We start from the raw sequence: 20,092 nt of genomic DNA on the forward strand, positions 1-20,092 counted from the left end.
CTAAATTGTTGTGCATTCTGAAGCACTCTTGGCAAGATTTGAAACACCGATAACCGCTTAAAGATAGTGCGAAAAACAAAACGACAAAAAGATCTGAAATTCCATTCTAAATCCATCTACCAGGGGTGTTCGTTGAGAATGAGACTGTTTTTAACACACACAAAATGTTTATAAAATTTTAATGCGATTTTCTATTTTATTCAAAGTATGTGCCACCGCTAGCTATACATTTCTCCTATCTCTCTGCTAAATCATGGATTCCCAGACGAAAGAATTCTTCGTCTTTTTAAGTAAACTAATTAGTCATCCAATTTCGACTTCCTCGTAGAAAAACGAAGGGATGCTCAGCCAATACGTGTCCCATCGATGAAAAAGAATGATATTCGGAAAGAACCAAGTCTGGTGAATAACGCGGGGAGGGATAGCAGCTCCCATCCAAGTGATTTGATAGTATCCTGAAACAGTTTTGTTTTTTGGGGACATGGAAGCCTCAGGCCACGAGCGACCAGGCGCCTCCATTTCAGAAAACAGGAACGGCTTTTTGGTCGTTTTCGATCAATGCATGGTTCAAATTGATCATTTGTTGTCAGTAGCGACCGGAATTAACGTTTTCATCAGGTTTTAGGAGCTTGTGAAACACCACACCTTTCTGTCCCATCAAAAAGGCCGTTTTTTGAAGTCCTTGGACGCTTTTTTTTGTAAAGTCAAAATCGCCATTTTGGAATTTTTTAAACCACTTAAAGCACTGCGATCTTCCAAACACAAGTCCCGACAAGCATTTGGTGCGATTCCGAAGCAGATTTCTTCAAGAGGAGCAGAAAAATAAAAATCCCCGCAATACGTCATTTTCAGGCACAAAAGTTGACATACTTTAACCCTTTAAATGATGGGTTGCAAACCGAAATAATTTTTTTTCCGATCTGAAATCATTTACCTGATGTCAACATAAGGTAATGATGAATGAACCGCTAAACTGGGAAGTCCCAATCGACAGGTACAGCCATATTTTTAACAGTCTCATTCTCAACGAACACCCCTGGTAAATGCACAAAATTTGGTTCACGAACAATGCAACTTACCATCAACTGCTGCGTGAAGCTGTTAAGGAATTTTCAAAACTACAAAATCCATTTCTATATCAACGTTTATTGTTCCTCACAATCAGTCTTGTGTCAATAGTGCCTACGGAAAGTGTATATTTGAGAGAACCAAACTTGAAACATAATGTTTGCCTACAGTTGTTACAATGGGGTTTGTCCTATTTATAATCTGAAGAATGTCTACCAATCGGCCGCCATCGCAAAGCCCAGCACACGAAAGACAAACGATACGGGAGACTAAAGAGTATATTACGAATCTTCTTTACCAACATTTGTTTGAGTATTTTTCCTTTTATTACTTTTTCTTCACTTCACTCGGTCATGTTTTCACACATGCACAACGACGATACATAATTTGGCGTTTTTTTGTAGTAATCGTTTGCCTGTAATTCGTTTTCTTACTTATTTCCCTCAAGCCGAACGGACACATTACGTGTATGTTTAGATCAACCAACAACTCTATTTTAAATATTTATATACGCAATATATTGTTATTTATTCACCACTATTGTTTGTTCCAATTTTGTTTATTGAGTGTAAGGACCTTGAGCGTGAAGACGGTTCGGACTTCAAACCGTCCCTTGTTTTGCCGATCGCCTAGCGATGTTTCTAACGTGGTGCTCAACTAACAGCAACTACTTCACTGGGAAAAGAAAGGTATTTCTTTAAGAATCTAAATAAGGCTGAGCTCGAGCCTTTAAATGGTCATCAGCTTTTGGAGTGCACGGGCAATGTACTATCACGAGAACGCAACGGATGTGATGAGCACTTTCGTGCCGTTATCCTGTTCGGCGGCCAGCTCCAACCGCAGGCAGGGCATCTCGTCGGCCAATTTCTGTAGCAGAAACTCGCAGTGCAGTATCGACATGTTCTTCCAGATGTGATTGAAAGGAATCTTCTGGACAGCGCCATCGGCCACCGCCGACCAGCCTCCCGAGCAATTGATGCGCAGCGTCATCGCCTCTTTACTGTTGGCGAAGTGGAACGCGGAGCTCTGGCCGATTTGGAAGTACCCCAGCCGACCCTCGATGGCCTTGCAATGCTCAAGCGCGCTCGGATAATCCTCCAGGACGTAGACCCGTATGGGGAAGTCCGTCTCCGGCTTCCGGGCAGGGCCGAACATCACAATCTTCAGCCGCTTGGTGACGGGCACTTCAGGTGCCAGACTTTCGCCGCCCAGAATGTACTTTCCCAATTTGCGCGTCATGATATACGCACTGTGGGGATCGAGCTGGATATAGGCTTGCGGACTTGGCACGTCGTTCTCGGATGAGGCAATCTTTTTCCAACAGTTCGTCACCTCCTCCTTGTAGAACAGTGACACCTTCCACCCGGCAATGTCCTCCGCGCAGTGTGGCACCTTGATGATGAGCGGCTTGGAGAAGTTACTCTTTGTCGGCCCACACACCACCGTCGGACTGATGTGCGTGACCTGGTTCTCCACCAGTATCGTGTCCTTGGAGTCGTACATGACTGCGAGAAAAACATTGATTTTCAGCGCGGTCGGTAACGCACCCTCCGGAATCGAGAGCGACGTCTGCAGGTGTTCCAACTCGAGCCAACCGCCGTCTCCGGTAACGACCTGGCGGGCCGAGTTGGACTTGTACATCGCTTCGTTCGACGAACTTGATGTGTCCACCGAGTCCGTGGTTGCGATGGCGTACGTCGAGTTTGCTGTGTGTGTGCATGTAAACAAGAGGGAACCAGAAATTGAAACCATCAATATTTTGACACCCACTCTGGTTGGGAGATGAAAAGCGAACGGTGGACACTGGTCCTGATCTGAGTGGACAGGACGAGGACGGTAATCGAAAACCGACGGCATTACAACGGCGACTTCCGAGCTTTCAATCCGTAGCCGAGTTCGGTGAAAGAATACTTACATGTATTGGTGGCCGACGTGGCGGATAGCGACTCGCTGCTACGATACTGACCCTTTTGAGATGGAGTGGCTGGCGACGCCATTTGCCGCTGCTGCAGGTGACCCTGCTGTTCCAGGGAGTGGCACTGATGGTGATGCTGATAGTGATTATGCTGCGGAACCGCATCGAAGCTCTGCTGTTTCAACTGCTGAAGGTAGACGTTGTTCGGTTTCTCTTTCATCGAGGCCTGAATCGTTTGACTGGGGAGCAGAAAAGCCATCAATCTATCAGCGAGTTCTGGGTCATGTTTTTCAACATCAAATCACTCATCAGTGATGAATGAAATTTTAGAATGCAAATACAAGTCGGAGATACCGAGTAAGTCCATCAACTTACGCCGATGTAAATTGCGGCTCATCATAGTGGTGCTCGGAGACGGATCTGGTCAGGAGCAAGGGTACATTTTGACTCGGGATCTTGGGCGCCTCCATCGTGCTGCCGTTCGAATACTCGTAGCCGTTCACACGAATGTTGATGTCCGGCGGATTCGAGGAATGCGTCAGCTTCTTCTGGAACTCGTGCGTGTACGTGTGATGCTGATCGGGCGACGTTCGGGTGATTGAATACGTCGGGAGCTTCTGCCGGTGTCGCATGTGCACCAGGAACACCAAGAACGTCAGACAGAGCGTCACGATGAAACCCAACCCGAGGTAAAAGATCCAATCGGAGGCTGTATTGGAAGAAAGTTGTTACACAGAAAAAAATAATACACGAAATGTAGATTATAAAAAGACTCAAGAGCTTTAAATAAAACTTAAAGAACAGTTTTAAAAAATTCAACTATTTTTCCACAAGTTAACCTATTTAAGAGCAACATCTGCTTCTGAAAAATTTACAGCGAAGCTGCAATGAGCAGCGAAAGATGCTGATACATCATGCCGATACAGATGCGAAATGAAAAGTCATTTTCAATGGCAGTACCTTCAGACACAAGGCATTGAGCAAACAAGTTTGAGGAGCATGGGCGGATGACATGCTTTATCAGATACTCTACCGTGAATGTCGCATTTTGAGTGGAAAGTATGTAAGAGAACTCGTTCAAATAACGCTACAGGTTCCATTAAGCGGGTTGAAAACACACACTCGAGTATAGCATAGGTGCACCAGAAGAACGGCCACCATTTAAGTGTCATCTACTGGACGCCACAGAAGGTATGACAACATCTTGCAAGTGAGGGTACTTTTGCATGTCTGGAGAATATGGAGTGCTGTTGGGCAGTCAAAGTTTTCTAGTGCACTAGATGCAGCTTCTCAGTGTATATAAAGTTCCTTCATATGAAACATTGGAACAATTCGAATGAAGTACTCCAGGAGGTAAATAGAACCCTCAAGCCATTCGAGCAAGTCCAATAAGTCCCAGTCCTTCAGCCAGTCCAATAAGTCCATCTGCTTTTATGTAAGAAAGTGCAGCAAATGTTAGGTATTTGATGTATCCGTAGCTCTTAACGTCAGAGACAGTTCTGTTTCATTTTCCATTTGATATGAAGGCAGGCCGAGTGCTCAACTAACACTATGACAGAAATCGTAACGATCTGAAGAAGGTGTGCAAATGACTTTTTACTGTCATTTGGTTTGTGGTTTTCGATTGTTTTCATTATTCCCACTCCGGTATCGTTCGGAAGAGAATCCGTCACGGTTTTTAGCTAACTCAATTGACATGAACTGGAACATGACGAGTGCCCGAACGACAAACTTTGATGCTGTTAACGGCAACGAGAGGGGAGGGAGCTTCAGACAATCGAATAAGTTGGGATAATGGAATGATGGGTAAAGTTTTTCGCATGTACAAAACTTTTCTGGTGTTCGTGTCCTAATTTCCCCCGGAACCAAAGAACAATTACAAAACTAGACATACAAACTTCTCAAACAAGTTTTGAGAATCAAGCCAAGGATGAAAGCAGCGCTAACGAGAAATAGATTGTAAAGTAAAATTTCTTTTTAGTCGTAATAGAAGCCAAAAATAAGATATTCTCCAGTGTATCGGAATATTCCATTCATGCCAATTTTACAACGAATCTCTGTGAAAACAGATTGTCTGACTCTATTCATAATCATAAATTGGAGCAACATCGAGTCTCATAGCGATATCGATTTCGCGTTTTCCCTATTCCCTTGTCAGCTATGCTGAGAGTCCATCGAGAATTGGTTTTATCGGCCATCGAAAGCATCGACAGCACAGAAGTGAAAAAATCAGAAGTCTTTTCCTAGTCGTGCACCGACCAGCGATCACATAATAGCCGAATAAATAATACCCAGGCGAGTAATCAGTGCGATTATTATGATTTCCATCACAGCTCTACCCAGTTTCTCCCCTTGAGTGCCGTAAACCCCTTCGACCGCCCTTTCACAGCATCACCGCAGATGAATGATTATGTTTATTGTTGATGCTTTTCACAACACAGGCGTCTGCAGTGCCACTGTTTTGACTGATGGACCACTGCACCATGCTGATGGACCGATACGCTCCTTCGTCCTCAGCGGGTCTATTACTTGGGAAAATGCATCCTTTCAGAAAACCGAGCGTCCCTCAGTGAATAGCGGAAATCCCAGATTGGCTCCATTCATGGCCAATGATTGCGGATGTCTGTCAGAGTCCTAGTACAGGTAAAACCAAAAGAATGAAACCACGAATGATGTTGCACGCAGAATACTTTTAGCCATCACGAGTAACTGCAGTGCTTTACATCCTTCCTGTGAGGCTTCATCATCAAACTATTGATTATAAGTACATTAAAAATGCAACAAAGTCGAAGAGTAAAATTGTACGAGCCTATTAGAATGCGTGACTGTGAAATGGAATCTCGTGTGAATACGAAAATACGCAACATACTTTTACGAAAATGTTTCCATTTGCTTAAAAGTGAAATCGAAATCATAAACGTTTGTAATAACGAGTATAATGAAAGCTAAATCCAACTAGTTCTGTAATTATCTGTCACTATACTCAATTGTAAAACTTCTAGTAACTCATTTGAGAACAAAACTTACAAATTGAAATAGGTCAACTTGTTAAAATTGGAGTAGTAGAACAAATTGTAGTTCTCTTTGAAAACATGCTCATCTTGCGAGTAAAGCACCGCACACACTAAACGTGCTTGGGTCAGTCATCCAGCAGCTATCTGCTGGTTCAAGGCTTCGACAACGCCACTAAAGTTCAGTAAAAAAAGATCTTCAAGAAGACAAACGTTTCAAGCAACTCTTGACATATTGACAGCAAGTGGAACAAAGTCCATGCTCACCAGTTCTTTCTCTCTTCTATGGTGATTGTCCATTTGATTTCATTGGAATTTTGATTACTCAAATGTCTTAATTTGACGAATTTGATGGTGGAGTGTGCCTCAAGACTGGCATGGTGACCCAACCCGCATGCCATACGAACATTGCGACTGCTACGGGTTTGTCAGATGGGATATGTGACATCGTGTTTTTAAAGGGCTCTACATGAATGAAGGGCTTTCAGTGAATTAGTCGACAATTGAATAATAACCTAACTGAATGCTCATTTTGACCGTTGTATAGTATGTTTTTCAGAAAGGAAGTATAAAACCTTTTTGATTTATTGGATGATGAAACATGTAAAATTCTATTTAATAAAATTGTGATGAGAAAGATTGTAACAAACTCTGTGATGGTCTTCTAGAAACATAGACAAAAAAATTCACTGATTAATTCTATTCAATTCCCTAGCGATCCTCATTTTTCCCTTGGGAACTTTTAAAGCGGACTGTAATTTGATCGGTCATGATGGCAAAGGTTCAGGGGGTTGCATCCTCAAAGACCCTTTTTTGAACACCATTTCAAACTATCGTAGGAATCGAGTTGTACCGCAATACGAATACCGTTTTATGAGAAAATTGTTCAATTTGCACCGGATAACACGTGTTCTAGAGAAGAGTTTTATTCGCTGGGTTTACCATCATCTTTTTAGTTAATTGGTGTTATTCAAATTCAAAACACCGTGCAGGGAACAGCCTTATTGTGTTTATGTACTCTATGTATGAATGAAATTGCCAGGAAGGTTATTGGAAACCTGTGGGAATATGTTGGGCACTGGATTACAGGGCAAAAGCAAAGAAAGATATGTCCCTTCAGAATTTCATTGGTTGCAAGGTCGATGAATGACGCGCGTAAAGATGTCGTAATTGTAAATAAATTGCCCCTGTTCCGTTCTCGTGTGCACGACATCTTCTTTTTTTACAATCAAACCACAGCAGAAAGTGTGTTTGCTGGGCATGTAAATACGATGAACATAACCATGAAACAATTATAAATAGTACGATTACTTGACAGTGAAACCACTGTCAAACATATTGTGATTACTTGAGCATAACCACTTTGTGTAAAAGGTTTTGAATTATATCTTTCAAATATATAAAATACATGTTCATTACTGGTATTTTTAACTTCTTGGCCTTGGCCAAAAGTTATGTTTTTGATACATAAGAACAATGTTACGATAATTTACAAAAAAATGAATAGTTTTCAAGAAAAAATATTGCTATAACAAACTACTATCAGAGACAATCCTTGTGTCAGATCGAATAGACAGATTCTTCATAAGGCAAGCAACTTAAAACGAGACTTGCACACAGTTGAAATATTTTTTTTGCATTACATTTTTACTTTAAGTTAAATTAGTGGAAAATTATTTACTAGGAACCTTTTTAGCACGAAAAGATTGAAAGAAAAATAATAGTTGACCGTTGTTGTCAGCCCAACATGGCAACATAATGTGAATTTGAGAAAATCCTTATTCATTCAGATTAAAAACGATGAGCTTTGCAAATAGTGAGCAATTAATTAAAGCGTGACGACACATTGAACTGAACCATTACCCACATCATCGGTGATTTTCAGCTCTATCAATCGAATCGAGCAGTTGTCCCTGACGAAACTATGAAAAAATACATGTCATACATAGTATGTCATACATAAAAAAGGAGGATCTATTGGATTAACGGGGATTGCTGCTCGCCCTTTTTCCGGACCAGCATTACTCACCTGTGTCATCAATTTTGCATTCGCCACCTCGGCAAACGATGGTCTGCAGATCCTTGCCATGGCAGCCGTAGGCGCTGCTGTCCTGCTCGTCGTGATCCTCCATCAAGGCTGCCAACTGTTGATGGCGTTTCACGAGCGCCTTGTCATAATAGTCTACTCCCTGCGTATGGCAAACTCTTCGTCTGGATTGTGTGCATTTGTTCGTGCACGAACTCCATGCTGACCACGCCGACCAACGGCGCACTGTGATTGTTGTGAACGATAAGACGCAAAAGAGAACGCACAGACGATTAGGCCCATTTGGAAGTGTGATGCATTTCGATTTGGAAGGACATAAGGAAGAAGTGAATTGTTTTCAATTGGCAGAAGTGAACTCCTCGTCAGCATCGTTGCATGTTTCACGTCTAACACTAAACGTGCCTTAGCTTCAAAACTCCCTCAGTGGACATCAGAATGCGATAACGTTGTAAGGTTCCTCAGAACGGTGTTGAACCACAGAGAAGCAATTTGAAAGATGAAAATCTGTAGGATTTTTCTGCTACGTGTTTTTGCTTGGAGTTCGTACCAAAGAGCCCTCGTCGAATTCGTCAGCAACCAATTTCAAACACAGATCGAATCTTTTGGAATGAATGGGGAGAATTTCGTCACCCTGAGACACGTCTCAAAACGTGAGTCGTAACCGAAGAGATATGCACCTTCGTTGTAGAGTAGTTTCGTGTCTCGTAATGCTTCTTCCTGAATTTTACATTCAATCCTGGCTGAAGCAATGCTTCAAAATTCTATCAAAGAGCAGCTGAATTTCAGTTTGTCGTCGAAAGAATTTCTATTAGATCGCAAATCTTGCCGAAGGTTGCATTCATATGCTAACCTTTTGTGAGAAACGAGACGCTTCTTCCAAGCGTAACGTTTCTGAACAATTTAAAAGCATTTCTGAATTTACGTGGGTGCTATGCTGCGATATGACATCTGGTGACATCACTAAACTCTTTAAAAGAATGTAGTAATGCACAAAACTTTGCGAAAATAGCAGAACATTACAACCTAGACCACCAATAAATTTGCACTACACACAGTCGTGCCAAAATGTGGCGAGCTTAATGGTTAATAGAATGTAAAATTTAAAAAAATAATAACAGAAAGCTTCACGTGTAAATATAGTAAAGAAGTACCTAACAGCGCTTAATTTTCGCAACTATGTTCAAACTTACCGAACGTGTTGTCCTCAAATCCGTTGGGTGTGATAATTTGAGTGTCCTCTACAGATCGGTTAGCATATTTGATGAACGTTCAGAAATTAGACAAAGAGAAAAGCATCAAAATAAAACACATTAGATGATTGTATAAAATTTAATTGTAACGATTAAACTACTTTTTAAAAGTCATTTATGATTTTTTGTCGAGAACGCTGTTTGTCTCTGCTTACCCGGGCAGGTCACACAGTCAGCTGTCCTCTGCTGGTTTGGGCCAACACAAGGGGCACCTCCATAGAGAGGAATTGGATCGCTGCAAGTTCGCGTGCGTTTTCTTCCTTGAGCAGCCTTTCCAGGGCAGCGACATTCTAGCCATGCGCTCCACTGACTCCATCCTCCATTCACTGCAAACAGTAAAAATTACAAACGAAATGTATAAAACGGAATTTCATTGCACACACTTACACATAGGACTAAACGAAGACAAGAATCTTTGTGGCGTTTATAATTTAAATGTATTTGAAACAATTCCAAAGTTATCGAAATCAAAAACATTATGCTAGAAAACCGTGTTAAGGTTTTAAGTTAGTTTTTATCATTGTTTATAACCAATGGTCAAGTTAATTGCAAGGATCCCGATAAAAGGTAGTTGCGACAAGCTGTCCATTTTACACTTTTTATGTTATATTTAAATTTTTATAACTGTTAGTTTCATAGTCTCGTAACTTTCTTATCAGGAAGCTCAGTTAACAGGATATCAGTTTTATATAAACTAAACCAAGCGAAGCTTCTTTACATCACTTTATGTGTTTGCAAAAGTGTCTATGCTCGTGTACCTGAAGAAAATCGTTGCCAACTGTTGCCAATGTGATCTTTTCAATGTGCCGCCCCTCAAATGCATAACACAGGAAGGAACAAATTTACATTTTTCCGGTCTATTGACAGCAGATGTGCTACAGTTCGTTCAACTCATCTCAATATTCAGAACTGAGGATGTAATCCAAGCTGTTCATCATGTTGTTTGTAAAAGTTTTCCAAAGAAACACGCTCTGAACATGGCCGAGATCTCCAAAGCTATTTCAAAATTCAATATTTGAAAACCTTCCAACGTGAAAAAATGTCAATTTAAACAGACGCTTTATATTGATATTTGCTGTTTCTACACACTTACAAAGCACATTTGACAACCTTCCATTACAATGGTGAATAGTGCTGATTTTATCAAGTGCCAATAAAATGCTTGAAGCATAAAAATTGCACAATGAAATCTTATTACATTACAACATCATTGAGAAATAAGTCCAAAAGTCAAACGACTCTTCTAGATTAATTCAGGTCATTTGAAAGCTTCCAAACGCCCTCAAATATCAGAGAATCGCATTGGATGCACTTTACTGTGCACAATGACGTTTAATCTCTAGATCAGACGTGTTGATCGATGTTTTCAAATCCTCTTTGTAAAGCCGCTCATGCAAGTACTCATCATTTTCAGGTTTCTTAGAGGGGGAGTTGACAAGGTGTTTACAAAACGCTTGACTTGCATATTAAATGCAAGTTTATCGATTCTTTGACCCCATCTCATCATCGCTGTCCAACGTTATGCACAAACTTTACTTTACCTAGTTTAGTTTGGTTAGGGAAAAACGGTTTGATTCGATTTGTTTTTAGCCTGTTTTTAAATAAAGTTGCAAAAACTGATCACTAGGATAAAATTAAGAGAAAGTATAAATAATATTGTTAGTGTGGATTAAGGTTATTAAATGACGACTATATTGAAGTAGCAGAAAATATATTTTCTTGAAGAAACAGTCAAGTGCTCAGGTTTCCTTTTTTTCTCATTGACTATCTGCCTATTGTTTTCTATTTCCGGCCATTTTTATGCTTAATGCTTTTTAGCGATGTTATGTTTGACAGAAAAAAGATCCATAAACAACTCGCCAGTGTGTTTAATTTTAAATTGAAAGAATAAATGCGAAAGTAAATGTTAATATTTAAACTGAACGAAAACATGGCTTGTACATGAAATGCATGGCATGAAATGTTTGGTATGCTAACGCATTGGTTAACCATGTTATGCAAAGTCAATGACCGACAAATTTATACACACAATGGCGTTTCCTACATAAATTTCGTGTGCAACCGCTTCCTGAATAGTTGGGCCATTGCTGCAACGAACCTCGCGAATAGCGTACTCTGTTACATTTCGGAATTTTTGAGGTTTTCATTTTTCACCAAAGTGTGCAACAGTATTTTACAACGTCGCAGTTATTGGAAATATGTTCCAAACACACTCGCCCTATTCACCTCTTAGAGCATAAGAACTACGTTCAGAACTTAAGGACAGTATAGCTTGAATGAGGCTTGTCTTGAGCAGAACATGAACATGAAAAGATATATTTTTTAGGTGTCGTTAGGAGACGCATTTACAAAATTTTCATTGTATTGCAAATGGAAACAGGCGCTTGAAAAACTCTTAATACTAATACAAACAAACCTAGGACAATATAATTTAAATCTTGTTCAAACTCCAAAAATGTCGAATATTCAATACATGCAATATTTATTTTTAGCTTACCATAGACGATTACTTCAATCGATTCCGATGTCCGTTTACCAGCAATGTTCTCTGCAACACAAGTATAGTTTCCGATGTCCTTTTTATATCAAACAGCATTATACCCGATGTGAAGGCAGTTTTCCACAAGTTCGAGGGATCAGCACGGTGTTGTTTTAGGACGATAACAGCCAGATGGAAACGAAAAGTAAAGTAAACGTCCATTAAGGGATTTGCAAATTTCTACTGTGAAAATTCAAAACATTGCAAAAGGGATCGGACCAAAATCCGGTACACGTTCGGTAAGGAGACAAAGAATTGGAATGCGTGAGAATCGATGCCACATGGTGCGAGAGTAAATAGTATTGAATATTAATAGAATCCTGAGGAGCTTAACTGCGCTTGTCTGGGTTACCTGTAGGTTAACGCCGGTTATCACAATGTTGCCTTCTGTCGTGAACGTAAGCATTGGACTAGCCGTGATAGTGAAATTGTTCTTCAGCCACGTAATTTGGGGTTTTGGGTAGCCTTTGGGAGCAACGCACTTGATTTCCAGTTTCTCTCCAGCTTCTGCTCGGATCTTCGTTTCAGGGTTGTCGAAATGTTTCTTCAAATCTGCAATGAATTTAAATATTTATACACAAGTCAGAAGAAAATTGCATGGGAATAAAATTGAAGCAAACACCGTTTCTGGCCAACGAAGTTTTGTTAAAAAGTGTAATGTATCGTATTTTGAATGGTTTGACTATCTCTTTGTTTTAAACTAATAAAAATGAACATTATGTATGGTTCACAATGATTTCTGAAGCTGTCAAGATTTGGAAACTGTATTTCGGTAAAGGATTTACTATGATTTGTAAGCAACATTTCATTTACCAATGTTGGTTTTGTTTCATCTTTTTTCTTCCGAGTCTTCTTTCGAAAAATAACACAGGAGATGAAGGCAATACATTAATGTTCCATTCCATGCTCCAGTATTTTATGCATCCTCAAATATATTGTGTTGTACCCTAGAGACATGTCATTGCCAATATGGACTTTTGGAAGATATTTTTCGCTTTCTCATACATGATCACGAGACTACGTTCTAAGTAATCTTTGAAAATTTGATGGATGTTTGAAATCTTTCATTTCTTAATGGTAAAGGTTAATCGTTATTTTTTTTAAATAAACAACATGAGGCGGAATACTAGGTATCATTTATTAAGAATCAAATACAAATTAGTCTTGGTGCCATCTTTTGAGGTATCTTCATAAATCTCACAAGAAAAGGGAAGTTCCATTCACACGCCTTCCGACTGGGTATGATTTATGCGTTTGATTTACGACCATGTATGAAGACCTTGTAACTTGAAACAGACAAAATGCGTTAGAATTTAATTTTAGATTGCACGATCATATTGCATATACTAACGTCATTTTTGTATATTTTTAATTGCTTCGTATGTGGTCGTGCAGCAGAATGTTACAAACTGCGAATATTATTAACAGCTTGTTGAAAGACATGCTGGATGAATAACATGTCTCTGTCCAATAAATGTAAGTCTCTAACAAGCGAAAGGAAGAGAATGGTTAGCAACAACATAACTACGTTGTTAGCAAGGATGTCAACACTTGGCTCACGAATTAATGTACTTTCTAGTTATGAATCGATTTCTTTTGCTTTGTTTAAGTAAGTAAGTAAGTAAGTAAGTAAGTTCAAAAACAGCTCTACATGCTGAACACCACTGTGTATTGTGTCTCGTGTCTTAATCGAACAACTTCACGTTGAGAAGTTAATCATGAAAAACGCATAATTTAATTTATGATTACCTCCAGTCTCAAACCTCACACCTAAAGAAGCCAAAAAAATACTCAATGTATCAAGTTGCAAATATTACATTAGTCTCCCTTTTTGCTGTGAGTCTAAGCGTCACCTAAGAATATCCATGAGCCTCACACATAAAACCACCAAACAAGCTGCCTGGCTGCCGCTCAGTTTCGGTCGTTTGGCTTCGTTGCTTTTCGTCCCAAAATCCATCGTCGTTCTTTGAAACGAGTCTTGGGGTGGCATACGGTCTGCGTTACAGACAGGAAGTAGCTGCCGGAAGCAGAATGCTGGTGAAAATGCTTCCCACCACCACGGCAGCAACAAGCCCTGCCAGAAAAGTATTAACCACATGCTTTGAATGTCTTTAACCGCAGCGAAAGCCAATAAGAGTTTGGGGTTTAGTTCCGGCAGCAGCGCAAATACCAATCGTAACAAAGAACGTTGAGGGGCAAATGAAAAGGCTTCCGGAAGGAAACAATGAGTAATACCTCCGATGTGCCGATCCAAGGTAATATGAGCTTTTTATGGGTTTAAATTAAAATTTATGCCGCGCATAATACGCATCCCATAGTACTTACACCACAGCCCTCCATCTTTATTGTTGCTCCTAAGGGTGTAAGCATCCTCGTTATATTTGGCGACGCTTCATTACGGGGCTCTTCATAAGGACTAGCGGTGTGGTGTAATACCCCTAGAGGTATACCCCTAACCTAGTTTACACACCTTTCCTTTGGCAGACCCATTTCAAGGAAAACCAAAACATTAGTGTTATTGGTGGCCACATGAGAGCTTGCTTGGTATTAAATTATGTCTCAGGTGTCTCTGATATTGCGTTAGCGTACTGGATACAAGCCAAGTTTTTATTCAAACGTGATTCACCCATAGCTAAACAGAGATGATCAGACCTAAAAATATCACTCGCCAGCTGTTTCAAGAGCGCCTCTTCCGTTATCAGCGACAGAAAAACTTCCTCCGCTAGGACCTGCTGACTTCCGTCGACTGCTTGCTGGCTTTACGATACAAGTGTCTCTTAGGAAAAAAGATTCTAATCATTTTCAAAGCATCCTTCGCGATGAAGACAAAGTTTAAAACCAGCATGAAATATTGAAGGGTCTTACGTTTTTCAACGCCTCCAGCACCGACGAGTAATTAATGAGGATACGGGCGTTTTATTGCTTTCCACTTTATATCGAACCATTCTCAGGCACGCTCAGCAACTAGTTTACTGCGGGAAGCTTTAAAGATTCAGTCCTCGTTCAACAATTGTTGCCGTTTAATAGACTCGAAGGCTTGAGACACCCCTGGGGAACCTTCAAAACATTCTCGTGTATTTCAACACCTTCATTATTTCCAACCTTCAGGAGTCGCGAGGCTTCATTCTTTCTTTGAGCAATTTATAGAGGTCCTATTAAAAAAGGTATGAAGCAAATGCTGGTAATAAAATGAACTTCAATTTCCGCTCACGACAGGGAAAACATTTCTTCGTTTTTAATGTTTATTGTTAAAAAATAATGGTGATACTTACAGGCAACCATGATGGAGGCCGGCTGGCTGACGGCTTTCCCCCGCGGGGACCACGCGTGGCATTCGCACCTGAACGGTTGCTTGCCGAAGTACTCGTAGACCAGATCGCGTGAGATGGTGGCCGTCACCTCCTGAAAGTGTACTCCGCTGTGAGGATCTACGTGCGACTCCTCAACAGACGGCGGCGGTTTGATGCTGCCACTGCACTTGAAGTGAATCTGAGCGGAGAAAATCCAAAATGTGTAAGAAATTGGAGCACATATTGTAGCGGTCAAACATTGCGCAAAACACAACCCCAACGTTTTAGGTAAACAACAGAAAGCAGAACCCGCAAATCTCATCCAACGGGTGTCTGCTAAAATTACCAGAAGAAACTTTATTATCACATTCGAAACACTGAATAAAACAGTGTTTGTGATCTTAGAATGCTGTCTAATGGTGGTCACCGCCATCCGAAAGGGTTAAAAATCCATTAGACTGTTGGATTCATCACGACGTTCGTTGGCATTCAAATAAATCTGCCAGTTTCACAGCTTTCGAGCAAAAGAACCCGTCAGAAATGGCCCGTTCGCCATAAGCTGACCTGTTCAAATATTCATGGACGAAAAATGCTCGTAACCTCATAAGTGGCATCGCAACAAGACCTCGGACGAAATCGACTTAAACCAGGAAGCTTGTGTCTTGCCACGCCGAGCGAGGTTCTTCTTCCGGCTTAAATCTTCCAAGAAACATCCCGTTGGATGGTAGAGTATAGAATTAAATATTAAGGATGCTGCGCTCCTTTTACGCCATGTCCTACGTTCTTTCGATGGTCAACTTATCAGGCCTCACAGAGCGCAAGGAGCAGGAGACACATTTGAATAAAATAATTCCGGTTTTTCGCTCTATTCCAGAAGAACCTTACCAAACGCGTCTAAGAATCCGGCCTTTCTCGTGAAAATTCTGGCTGAAGAGTTTGTTCGCTTGTCTAAGAAGTTGTCTGGCCATCGACGGGATTGTTGTCTCTGCCTGAGAGCGATTGTTTTCCCACAGTCAAATCTTCACCTCTTGGTAGGTGTGGCAATCCGTGAGGAAAATCTTTTCCACCGAAAATCCTGGGAAACTCGCACCAAAAACCGAATACAAACCCCTTGCTTCGGCTGCTGATGATAAACAGCCGAAGACACCAAAACTGAACAGAGATACATAAACCATTGTGGTCTGTTGGTGTGTATCGTCAGAATACCCGGAAGTGCCTGTACATTCCGAAACGCGAAGTTCTGTAAGGAGGCCAAAACATAACCATAGCCATAAGCTTATGTAACACGAATTTTGTGCGTTACGCACTGGCTTCGATGTCACTAGAGATAGGATAACGTTACAAGGGTATGTTCGAAGCCTTTCTGTACGCATTATGCATTGCGAACCCATATAATGCGGAAGAATGTGTGTGAAAGATTACACGTTTCTAGGTTATAATTTTTATATCAGGTTGGGGAAAAAGTAATCGACGTTTTTCACGACAGATGCCTTTTGTGATCGATATCTCGCGAAGTATCGATCGTACAGTTTCAAGTTTAGGCTCGTTTTAAAGCTGATAGTTTACACTTGAAAATATGCTTTCATTGTTTATTGTTTGTTCCATTCATTTGTAAGTTACAGGGTGTTAACAATGGAGGTCAACTAAGAGAAAATTCGTTACATTTTACAGTTTTTCTTAGAAAACGGTGAAAATTCAAGCTAGACCGCTGAAATTGTGCATGGTGATTATGGTGCCAATATTCTAAAAGCTAGTAATGTGTAATTTTGTTTTCGTTGACCCGATTCGGTTATTTTTTATGTTAAAGATGCACCTCGCATAGGCAGACCCGCCGTCGAAAATGTCGATAAAATCACAGAAATAACCAAAGTTCATCAACATTTTAGTAATCAGAGCATCGGTCAGGTGCTAAAGATTAACCATCAAACAGTTTTAAGTCATTTGCGCAAAACTGGATTCACGAAGAAGTTCGATGTTTGGGCGTCACATCAATTGACCACGAAAAAAATAATGGATCGAATGGCCATCTGCGAAGTTTTGGTCAAACGGAATGAAATAGACTCATTTCTTAAACGGAAGAGTACTGGAGATGCGAAATGGAATACATACGACAATCCTGTGTGAAAACAATCCCGGTCCAATCGTGATGAAGCAGCTTAACCGGTGGTCAAACCAGGAATAACGGCTAGGAAGGTTCTACTGGGTATATGGTGGGACTTGAAAGGAATCGTTTATTATGAGTTGCTTTCGTGTGGCCAAACACTAAATTCAGATCTCTACTGTCAATTATTGCACCGTTCGAAACTGGCAATTGACCAGAAACGACCAGAATCGGCCAACGGAAGAGGTATTGTTTTCCACCAGGACAACGAAATGCTACGTACGTCTTTAGGGACTCGCTAGAAAGTCCGAGAGCTTGGTTGAAAAGTTTTAATGCATCCACCGTATAGTCCGGACCTTGCATTAAGCGATTGACACCTTTTTCGCCCACTACAAAATTTTCTAAGTGATGAAAAAGTGGGATCAAGAACGGATTGTGAAAAGAGATTGTTAGCGTTTTTCGCCAATAACGAGGAAGCCTTCCACAAGAGAGGCATTATGAAGATAATTTTAAAAAGGCAACAAATTTTCCAACTAAATGGTGCATATTTGACGTAAATCGGACCATCGGAACACCTTAAATAAACTTTTGAAGTTCACGCAAAAAACGTCGATTTCTTTTTCCCCAACCTGATATTTTGCTTTAAATTCTTCCATCTTTTACTAATTGCGTGCAGTAATTTACATTGGTTTAGCTTTGATTTGACGGAAATAAATCATCTTTATAATATCAAATTCCATTTAAAAAAAGAAATATTTTGTGTTAGTAAACCAATAAGCGTTAAATAGATTTTTTTCAAATAGAAAAGTTATCCAACCGAACGAATTTGGTTTGTTCAATTATTCATAAATTATAATGATTCCAAGTAACTACTCTTCGTCTGCTACATTTATAAAGAAGCATTGTCACAAAGATTTTAAAATTGACCAATATTTGTGATTTTCACACAACGACATGAAATAAATTTAACGAAAATAAAACCCACAAAGTATGGGACGGAATGTCTATCAATCAGGACTTTTTAGCGTGTCGTACTCACTGTCAATGCTGATTCATCAGCAAAAATTGCGTCCAACATATAGCCACGGTCAGGGTGCAATTTACGATGCTTCGGCATCAAAAATGTCCCTCCGGTGCATAAATTAAAACACTTCCCGTCACGAGCCGAAATCAGTGTTACCAACCTGCAGCGTGTTGGCAGCCTTGCACTTCAGAGAGGCCGGTTTGCTGCGCAGGACGAAAGTGCTCTGCGGTTCCACGAGAAAGTATGGCGCCTCTTCCACTTTCAGCCCTTCGCCGCCATCTACCGGTCGTCCTCCAAAGCTATCAAACGCTTCACTCGGCGGAAGCACATCCTCGCCGTACGACACCTCACCGTCATCATCTTCCCCTTCATCATCATCGTCGTCATCGTCGTCCTCCTCCTCATCATCATCCCCGACGGAATCCGGCGTCTGGTCGTCACCATGGAGTCCGCCATTTTTAACGTCGACGCCACTTCGATGTTCGTTAGGGCCTTTCATATCGAATAAGCTGTCCAACGAAGCCGGATTGATTATTTTGCCATCCTCATAATTATCACCTTCATCGACTGCCGAAGTATCGTAGTAGTCATCCTTTGCAGCGTCTACTACGTCATAGTCCTCATCATTGACAAGCATTTTTCCGTCCCTCCACTTTTGACGAGAAAGTTTCATTTCCGGTTGATTGTTTTCGGATTTCGTTGGCATTAAACTGGCGTCGGCAGCGTATGGCAGTAGATGTGCACCTTGATGGTTCCTTTTCGAAGGATTAAAAGTTGTTCGTTGCGAACCTTGCCGGTGAACATCTGCCGACTGGAAGAACCCATCGAAGTCATCGATTGTGGACTGAGCCTTTAGTCGGGAGGGATGATTCTTCGATAGGTGTCGGTCGACTGGTGACTGCAGAGTTTTATCCTTCGCCCCACCCGATGAGCCGATATCCTGGTGCGGTGCTGCGGTCCGTGACAAATGTGAGACATTTTCAGGCAGATTTTTCACAGCCCCACCATTCTTTTCCTTGGCGACCACCAATCGTCCCGCGACTGCCAGTACCGCGAGGGTGGTGAAAAATACTTTCAGGAAATGTGGTAATTTACAGAGTATTTTCATTGTACAATGTTTGCTGTTTCCGCAGGCACGCGTAGGATAAAAGGATTCGTGAGGTATTCCTTTTTCTTTTCGTCGTTCCAACGATTTAAGGAAATTCTTCTTGTCCATGGCTTGCCCTAAGGCTGCAACTTAAGAATGCATTTTTTTCCAACAGTTCGCAGCAGGTCCGAAAGCAACGATGTTTCGAAAGAATCTCTAGTTCGCCTTCGTCGTCTTTGGTTGAAGGAACCATCAAAGCTCTGCGGAATGTTGCCGTCCGCCGTTTCACTGGCGGCGTAAATTGCTGTATGCTGTCGTTTAGTGTCGTCGTAAGGACACTCATAATTCAAAAGCGACACGACACACCGTACAAGCGGCCGGCAATGATGAAGCGATGACGTAAAAAATTTTACTGTGAAAGAGAAAAAAAACGAAAGAATTGCACGTTAAAGCGACAATAGAAAAAACGATGAATTAAGCATTTGATTGGCTACATTAATCTGGGTATTGCACAAAGAAACGATTAGAAATGCTTCCATGTATTCTGAACAACCTCGTCTTCAAAGGTCTCAAACATTAATCTTTTGTTAAAGAAAAAGTACGAAGCGAAAGTACATTCACTAGTAATTGAGAAATTAGATTACATATTTGAAGCTGGTGTTTGATAGAACCATTCGAACCAAAACCCATAATAAACCCGGTCATAGAGAAGCAAACATGAATTGGAAAAAAGAAATGCATTTCAATTGCAGGTATTCTC

General features: G+C 40.9%; 1 protein-coding gene across 1 annotated transcript; it reads right to left on the reverse strand.

The window, feature by feature from the left end:
• Window positions 1-1,190: 1,190 nt before the first annotated feature.
• On the reverse strand, window positions 1,191-19,353 carry LOC128270680 (netrin receptor unc-5-like). The gene is made up of 10 exons (XM_053008091.1): window positions 18,406-19,353; window positions 15,103-15,319; window positions 12,183-12,382; window positions 11,789-11,867; window positions 9,447-9,617; window positions 9,232-9,279; window positions 8,024-8,266; window positions 3,359-3,692; window positions 2,984-3,222; window positions 1,191-2,774 (listed from the first exon to the last, which is right to left on the reverse strand). Exons 1-10 carry the CDS (start codon window positions 19,351-19,353, stop codon window positions 1,840-1,842), a joined length of 3,414 nt encoding a protein of 1,137 aa, XP_052864051.1. The 3' UTR covers window positions 1,191-1,839.
• Window positions 19,354-20,092: the final 739 nt, after the last annotated feature.

The sequence above is a fragment of the Anopheles cruzii genome, chromosome 3 (genome assembly GCF_943734635.1).
Source record: "Anopheles cruzii chromosome 3, idAnoCruzAS_RS32_06, whole genome shotgun sequence".
NCBI classification, from domain to species: domain Eukaryota; kingdom Metazoa; phylum Arthropoda; class Insecta; order Diptera; family Culicidae; genus Anopheles; species Anopheles cruzii.